Source organism: Blastomyces dermatitidis (assembly GCF_000003525.1).
Source record: "Blastomyces dermatitidis ER-3 genomic scaffold supercont1.1, whole genome shotgun sequence".
Classification (NCBI taxonomy): domain Eukaryota; kingdom Fungi; phylum Ascomycota; class Eurotiomycetes; order Onygenales; family Ajellomycetaceae; genus Blastomyces; species Blastomyces dermatitidis.
Genome location: NW_025544774.1, coordinates 9,178,530 through 9,188,219, shown reverse-complemented (window position 1 = coordinate 9,188,219; position 9,690 = coordinate 9,178,530). Strand labels below are relative to the sequence as shown.

The window sequence follows — 9,690 nt, the reverse complement described above, 5'->3', positions numbered from 1 at the left end:
CTATCAGAGAATATTCATATCTCTTTCAAACAATTTTCTCTTTTATGAGATTTTATTTCAATGAGTTTGAAAGCTTTCACTATTGCAAATAGTTCAGCATCAAAGACTTCACATTCAGAGTCTAGATTCCAGAAATCTGAGATAAAATTAATATTATCTTCAGTATAAGCAATGCCTGTGTCTAATCTATTCAAGTTCTCATTTTTTGAGTCATCTGAATAAACCAGAATAGAGTCTTTTATATTGATTGTAGAAATTCTCTTCAAATGCTGTTTATATTCTTTCTCTTTTGATAGTTCACTTATTTGTAAGTCTATAAGAGATTCAAGCTTTTCTCTCCAGAGAGATAACTTCTCATGATCAACTTTTTCAACATTTAAAGAAGAAAATTGATTTTTAATCAGAGAGCATAGTCTGTACAGTTGAGAAGGCATTTTCTTTGAAGAATTATTTTCATTTCAATCAAGAAATCTATTTCAATTCAGTTCATTTCCAGAGTTAATTAATGAAAATGAAGAAGAGACTCTTTCTCTGATTATATAATTTAAGCTCATCTTTACAACTCTCAGAGCATAGTTCATACAGGCCTTTTCAAATCTAATAGCAGAAGAAGGAATTGAAGCTTCAATTTCCATTGCTTTAATAGAAGATGATTTGAATGCTTTCAGAATTCTTCTTAAGACTCTGTTTTACAGACTTTGAAAGAGTTCAGTGAAATTCTCTTGATTATTTCATCAAACTTGAACTTCATAATCAGCTACTGATGTAATACAGGTTATATATAACTGTCTCATAGCCTGGAAGAATAGACCTCTCTCTGTATTTGATAGTCTGATTATGTTGTTCAATAGTCTTTCTGCCTTGACAGTTCTTTGTTGAATGTGATATTTAAAATTCAACTTGGAGTTTAATCATACTTCTAATCATTTGACATTTACACTGGGTTTAATCTCTCTATTTAAAAGAGTTAGAGATAGTTCTTTCTCATTGAGTCTAGAAAAGAAATGAATTAACTCAGTTTTATTCATATTAAATTGAATTTGATTGATATCTGCTCTAACAAAGATTTTCTTTGCAGCTTCTTCAATTACTTTCAAATTCTCTTTGATAGTTTTTGAGCTGTAGACTAGACCAATATCATTCACATAACTCAGAGATCACACTATTCTCATATTTCTATTTTTGAATAGATATGCAGTGTATATTGCAAATAAAATGAGTGAGATTGAAGATCTCTGTGATACTTCTATTTTTATCTCAGTCTTGTCTTATTTCATTCTATCAAAGAAGAGTTGTATAATTCTTTTAGATATAAAACAGTTAACTCATTTTATTAGAGAAAGTGACAGTTTTAATATCTTCAATATCTGAATTAACTTTGACTTTGAAACATGATCAAATACTCTCTTTATATCAATAAAAACTGCAGTTGAGATCAGACTCTCATGCTTTGCTATTTAAATATCATGAACAACTGAGAGAATAGTGTTAATTACAGAACACTGTTTTCTATCTCTCACTTATTCACTGAATAAAAGAGAATCATCTATAGAGCTTATAAAAGATAGTTGAGTAGCTATTATCTTTTCTAAAACCTTTTCTAAACAGTTTAATAGAGATATTACTCTATATGACTTAGAAATTGAAGTTTTTCTATTAAGTTTTGCAAGAATCACTTCAGTGGCTTCTCTCCAGCATTCAGAATGATATTCATTTTTCAAGAGATTGAAAAAGAGCTCAAAATATTCATTCTTTAAGTAGGAATATGTATTTTAAATAATCAAGTGATTAATTGAATCAGGATCTGCAGCAGTTTTAACAGAACTTGAGAAGATAGCTGACTCTAATTCATCTTGTGTAAGATCAGATTATTTTCAGTCATTTTCATCAATGTAGTTGAGAAGTGATATATTCTCTTTCTCTGAATCTGAATCTGAGTCTGATGAGTTCTGAAAGAGAATTCTCATAAAAGCTTGACATTTTTCCTCAAAAGAGTTTGCTGTATATGATTCATTCTGAAACTCATATTCTAAGGCTGAAAGTTTTGCTACACTTCTTGTTTTAGTATAGTTAAAAGCTTTAAAAATTTCCTTCTCTTGTGCTTCTTCAAGAAATTTATTCCAGCAGTCTGTTTTAGCTCTTTTAATATCTGAAAAATATTCATTTCTGACAGCTTTGAACTCTTCATCAGACATTACATCATTTTTTCAATCTCTTCTAGCAGTAGCTAATTCTTTTCTTTTAGATGAGATATTCTCATTTCATCAAGGTTTTGAATACTCAGAAGATTTTCTTTTTGAAATATTATCTCTAACACTTGTTAGAATAATAGATGTAATAAGCTTCACTCTATTCTCAAGCATTTCATTTGAGATATCTTGACTAGAATTTCAATATAGCTCATTCTGTCTTTCAGATTTTAGCAGTTTTATACTTTCTTCAACTGCTTTTCAATCAGCTTTTTCAAAGTTATACTGATTAGAGAGAAGAGGATTTTCACTCATTTGTTTTTCACTCAGTTCAATATCAAATTGAATAATCTCATGACCTGATTCTGATGTCTCATTTGAATCAATAAACCAGTTTACAAGTCTTCTTTCCATTAGATTTTGTGACATGAAGATTAGATCTATAATAGACTTCTGTTTCATGCCTTTTCTAAAGAATGTTTATTGATCAGACTTATTAATCAAATCTATTGAATGCTCAAAGATTCATTCAATCAGATTATCAGCTCTCACTGCTCTCTTACATTCTGAATTTTATCAGAAATGATGTGCATTGAAATCTCCTGCAATTATAAAGTTTCTTGATGAAGTTATGTTCAGAAATTCTCTATCAATTGTTCAGATATTGTTATTTTTCTTCAATGACTTTTCATTATAGATATTTATGAGCTGTATAGTATCAAACTCATTTTCTTTATCTATAATATCACTCACCAGAATATCAGAGTCAGACATGATATCAAATCTTAGATTAAATTGATATCTTGATCTCTTTCTTTCATAGATCACTACTCTTGACTTTATCTCAGACTTTTGAGATAAAAAGCAGTAGTAGCTTGAATGAGAAATAATATATTTTTGCTCAGCATCAAAATTCGGCTTCTGAAGCAGTATAAAATCAACTTTTTATTCAAATGTAATTTGAAGATAAGAATAAATACAATTTGAGTTTCTATTCACATTATTTTGAATAAATGTGATTTTTGAAGAGTTTTTAAACTTTTTTTATTGTTTTTGTTGTATATTCATACTAAAAGAGAGTAGAGTAGAATCTAATCACTATCATCAGATAGTAGATTATAACTGTTCTGAAAAGTAGAAATCTCAACTGCTTGCATTATATCTAGTTTATCACTAGAGTCATTTCTCAATTCTCTAATCTTAATAGAAGTTTGAGGATTCAAGTTCTGTTTACATTTAGCTGGAGAGTTGAAGTTTGAAGACTTAGATAGTTGAGAGTTTCTTCTTTTTAAGCTTGCAGTTGTGAGTTTACTGACTTGACTCTTCTCTTCAGTTCTAGATTGAGTTTGAGCTTCATCTTTTCTTCAGTTCTTTTGAGTTCTAGAAGTAAACATACATTCTTTTGAGCTAGATACATGTTTGTGGCGGGCTGCGCCCGATCAATTATATAGACTATTCCATTACACTCCATAGATTCTTTCATTCCCGATCGCCGATCCGCGGCCGCTACGAACGCGCGTAGCGTACACTTCAATTCTCGGCCACTCCTGATCACTGATCCGCGGCCGCTATGAACGCGCGTAGTGTACGCTCTGATTCTCAGCCATTCCTGATCACCGATCCTCAGCTGCTACGAACACGTGTATATTCTTCCACCCTGAAGCTCCACCACGTACACCATCACATACACATATAAATATTCATCTCAATCACTGATTCTCGCACTTTCTCTTTCTTTCCTTCTCTAACATTTTTATCTTTGTTATATAAGACCTATCAATATTATACTGATCTATTCAGTGTAGGCCTCTTACACTATAAAAATGTTCATTGTCTTCTTATTAGGAAACAATTATCCACACATTATCTTCTCATCAGGAATGATTATTCATTGAGAGATATTCAAACATGTAACAACACATAAGAAACAGTCACACAGTTAAGTGAACACTGAGTTCTCAGATAGAAGCTTGCTCACCAGTCACTCTGACCCTGTAACAAGATCTTATGAAGAGAATAAGATCTTACAAGAGAATGTCAGTGAAAGACCTGAGAGTTCTGACACTCAGATGTATAAGAATATGATTACACTTCTTCAGATTTCACAGATATCATATATTCAACAATCAATATAATCATGTCTAATGATAATATGAAACTCTCAAACATGAGCATAGATGCAGTGTCACAGTGACTTTAAGCAATGTTGAAACTACAATAACAATAAATAGCTGATATGCATACAACTTAATAACATCAATATGAAGAGATTCAATGATTATCATAACAAGAAACTCATGCAATTTCAGCATCTACAGAATTGAATATAAAAGCACTGAAAGAATGCTTAAATGCTTCTATATATTTTAATGCTTCTGATCTCACTCTCTACTCATTATAAAGAATGAAAATGCTCATGAAACTGAGTGTAGATGAAGATTTCATCAGTTCATTAATTAATCAAGATTGATATATTAATGAATGATTGAAGAATCACATGAAACAGAAGTTTCATTCATGAATGAAAGTATATGAATCAGTGTTATAAACATCTGACAATATTATAAAACATCTTAATGTTCTGTTCTGAGACACTGCCATGTAACAGAAAGTATTAGATTGATTACAGAGTGTCTGACAGAGAAACACTTCTCTTACAACATTCATTCCTGACTTCAATATCAAGATTCTAGAAGCAGATGATCAGTCTTGAAAGAATTGAATAAAGATTAGCATACTCAAGAAGGTATTGACTTTTGAACTCTTACAGGCTCTTATAAGTGTAGATGAAGACTCAACTTATAAAGACTTCTACACACAGCTCTGAATAATGAATAACTGTCTTATCAAGCTCAAGAATATACAGAACAGTGATAGAAGACATTACACTTCAGTGACTCATACACCTGTGCTGAGAAATAACAATGATGCAGATGTTATGAATTGAGTAGACTTGAATATCTATACACAAGCAAGGGTCTTCACTATCTGAACAGGCTTCTGAGTCTCTGAGATCACTTCTGAAGAAGTCACTGATTGATGTTAATGTAGAGTGTGCATTAACTGTAACTGATCAGAACACATTGCTTTCAACTGCTGATTAATCTATGTGTCTTCATATTCAAGAGAAGGATCAGTGCCTTCTTGTTCAAAGAATGAATCAGCATCTGTCCGCATCAACTATGTTGCATTAGAGGAAGATTCAGAGAATAACTATAAGAATGTCTCAATGAAACAGGGAAAAGATTAGCTTCTGTTCAAATTTACAAACAGAAGCTTGAAGAGATCAGATGACAATGATTTAAAGAGAAGATGATAATGAATACAATTCTTGTATTCACTGTGATTAATAACATGTATAATATGAAGGCCATGATAGACAGTGATCTATGTCACTATGCAATGATAAAATCTTCAGTTGTAAGATGTTATAATTTTCAGTGTATCTCTCTATTAAAACCCTGACTTCTTGCAGAATTTGATGATTCAAAAGACATTTGTACCTGTTACATGGTGAAGCTGATCATAGATGTAGAAGGACATCAATGTGAAGATGTCTATGTGTATAAAGTTGATAATCTTGATTATGATCTTATATTAGAACTTATCTGACTATCTGAACAAGGCATCTTGTTGAATGCTTGAAACAGAAGCTTGATATTCTCTAATAATGATAGAGTTTATGAAAATGATATTCACAAGATCATGAACCTGACACAGATCTCTGTCAATGCATATAAAATACTCTGAAAAAGAAGTCATTACTAAAATCACTGACAGAGTTGTCAACAGCAAGACTATGTGTCAATCTATTTCACCAGTCTGACTGATATTAAAAAGGCTCTAGAAAAGTTATTCTGTGTTATAACAACAGATTCTTGTATGAAACTCTCTCAATAATATCATGAATATCTAGATATCTTCTGACAAGATAATATTATAAACATATCTCTCTTATAAGATTCTGAAGTGAATCACAGTATCAAGTTAGAGAAAAAGAATGATAAGAACTAGACTGGCCGGCGGGACCATGAATTTCACATTTGGTCCCATTTGGTCTGATTTCATACATTTCTTGGCATGAGTCCCACCAGGACCAAGCCTCAAAAAAATCTGAAAATGGACCATTTCTGAGAGAAATGGTGTGAAAAATGACCAGATTTAATTCAAGAACAGTGAAATGAGAGTAATTTTTCAGAATAAACTGTGAAAGATGATCATTCTTTCAAAATCAGAATGAAACTGGGACTGAAGATCAAAATCAGTCTCATTCAGTTCATTCAGTGATTGCTTATATAATCAGAATTTGATAATAATTATTGATAATGCTCATGAAACAACTAAATACATTCTTGTGCAAGTTTATTCTTCACTTTCTCATGAAAACTACACTCCTCTGATATACTGTGATCAGAGGTATTAAACTGTCTGATAATTTCATGTTTTACAATCATGAGTTTCTTGATTGTTTCTTCTTGTAATTGTTCTCAGTGATAGTGACAAATATCTCAACTTGAGTTGAACTTTCACTCTATTCTCACCCCTGCCAATGAAATTGTCAGAATATCATGCATCATCAGTGCAACAGTTGAATATGTACTCTTAACAATTTTTCATAACTCTAGAATTGATTTGGTGTGTAAATTTGTCAGATCATCTTGAAGATAGCAGTCAAATTCAGTTTTACAAGCATGTAGTTTTGCCTGATTTTCAGTTGCAATCAATGTATGCAAGTTCTGTTTCAAAGTGAGTATAATAGTTCTATGTGATATGAAGTGTTATCAAAGATCATTACTTACTAGGGAATTGTATTTCACTGTCTTCACATCTTAAACATCTGCTCATTTAAATCTCTGATAGTTGGTATTGTAGTAGTCTCAGGCTAATTTGATATATGAGTCTTGTTTCTCCTCTGTCCAATCTTGAGAAGTGTAGATGTTAACTCAATGAGAGAGATCTAGTAGAGCTGCTACAGCATAGTACTCTGCAAAAGATTGTTCTGTTTTGCTGTAGTAATATGCCAGTTTATTCCTTACAGTAATAATAGCCTGCACTATAGCATTATCCCAGACTGAATTTCTTTTTGAGTGATTCAACTGCTTCTCAAGATGAGTAAATAAACTGTTATACACTCACCAGACTGACTGCAGCATTGGTGTACAAGTGATTGAGACTGCCTTTGTTGTCTTATAAAACTGAAACAGTAAATCAATCACATATTTCAACTGAGTTCACTTCATATCAGAAAGTTTCAATATCTGGATCTTTTTCTGATCAGAGTGTTGCACTCAATGATCAATCATCTGACACAATCAAAGAGTCTGAACAGTTATCTCATATGTTGAACTTCATCATGTTCTAACATCCTGTATCATATTCAGTGATGTGACTGATTTGTTTATTTGTTGAATATCATGAAATCATTGTTATTGTTTAGAAGAGGTACAAATTGCATTAGCAATGTTTCAAATCTATGATATTTAAATTATTAGTCAATCTATTCAAAATTAACAGTAGTGTTATCAAAAAGCATTATCAAAAAGCAATATTAAAAAGTGTTGTCAAAAAACATTATCTTTTGTAAAGTGAATGTAAAAGTTACTTGAGTAATCACTTTCATCTCATTCTCATCTCAAGAATCAGTCATCTCATTATTCTTCACCTTGATGTTAAGATTCTTTATCAGTGTTTGCATCACAAGTTGAACCACATGAGCAATGCAGAGAATATGATCTTGTTTATCATTCCAGGAATGCAAAGTCAATTTTTGCTTCAAGCTCTTCATCATAGTGTAGTTATTTGCAGCATTGTCAGTTGTAATTGTAAGAAGACTGAAACTAATATCTCAATAGTCATTTTTAATCACAGTCATTAATACCTCTGTCATATAATCCTCAGTATGACTACTGATCAATGATTCAAATTCAATTAATGTCTCTTGATAAGTTCAGTTCTCATCAATGTAATAACATGTAACTCTCATAAATGCAAGATTGTTTGTACTAGTTCATGCATTCACTGTGAGAGACACTCTTCAATGATTCTTCAACTCTGATCCTAGATATTGCATATTGACTTTGTAGTGTGTCTCAAGATTGGACTGAAGACAGGATTGATGTGGAATATGAAGATTTGAATTAAGCATTTGAAGAAGTGTTCAGAATTCGGGGTTTTCAATTGATTGAAGAGAAAGATTCAGAGATATACACATGTGAAGTAATTGTTCACAGAAGTTATCAGATGAGAGTTGTGAAATCAGAGTACTGGTACAGAGTCATTTTCACATAATTTTCTTCAAATTAGAAAGTTAGCATTACTAAAAATCATTACCTGGTAGAGTAACTTACCAGCTCAGTAGTAATTTTCTGATTATTTTTCTTTTGTTGTCTGCATTCTGATGACTTCAGATGTTGGAAAATTTCTTCAGAGTTATGACCAGTTTATGATGAATGTTTCTGAATGAAGTTGCAGTGATTGCAGTAAAGAGATGACTCTTCAGTAATCTGCAATGCAACCTGTTAATAATTATTCCATAGTTCATCTCAATGTTTGTGTTGAGTTTTTCATAAATTTCATGGCCTGGAATCAGATGTGAAGAATGAAGTGATTATTCATCATGATTGAAAGAGAGCATTCTGTGTTGAATTGTAAACAATGTAGACTTTGTGATTCACAGTGATTTCTTGAAGAGTTTGTGAATCTTCAATAGAAGTAAAAGAAGTGAAAGAAGTGAATTCAGAAGATATGATAATAATTTGAGAAAGATGATAATTTATTTTCAATAACTGATCACTGATGTGTGTAAGAAGAATTAATATAAGAGAAAATAATCTTGTTTCTTAGCTTAGTTATAATTTTAGTACTAACTCAGATTGAATATCATTGATGTATAAAAGTAAATAAATAATCTTGATTAATCTCTGTTATATTTCTTGAAATATATTAATATTGTGAAAGAGAGCATTATCAAATTGCATTATCAGATAATATCATTAAAAATATATTAATATTGTGAATATCAATGTTGAAAAAATGTTGATACTTATACATTATAGTGATTTGTGAATCATGATAGTTAAATATATATATATATATATATCATTCCTGACTTGATTACAACTTGTACAATAATTTTTGAAAACTCAAAATCAATTTTAATTATTAATAATTAAAAACTTAAACTTATAACTAACTAATATAAAAAGAAAAAAATCTACTTCTTCTCTTTCTCATTCTTCTTATCATTCTTCACAATTCACTTCTTATTCTTCTTCTTCTTCTTCTTCTTCTTCTTCTCCTTCTTCTTATCTGAGGTGATAATCATCTCAAAATCTCTCTTCACTGTCTTCTCAGAGGAGGGTTCCTGCTGCTCCTCTTCAGTCAGGTCAATCTGTGCCTCAAAATCCCGCATTTCCTGGTCTGCTGTCTCGGGTTCCACCTCAGCAGTAAGCAGATTGGCATGCTCAGAGAGCAGGGCTGTCTTCTCAATGTTCTGGATCAT

At 31.3% G+C, this 9,690-nt stretch overlaps 1 protein-coding gene across 1 annotated transcript; it reads right to left on the bottom strand.

Moving 5' to 3' along the window:
• Nucleotides 1-9,444: 9,444 nt before the first annotated feature.
• Nucleotides 9,445-9,690, bottom strand: BDCG_16303 (uncharacterized protein; the record flags this gene model as incomplete). The annotated part of the gene is made up of 1 exon (XM_045425552.1): nucleotides 9,445-9,690. One exon carries the CDS (start codon nucleotides 9,688-9,690, stop codon nucleotides 9,445-9,447), a length of 246 nt encoding a protein of 81 aa, XP_045279497.1.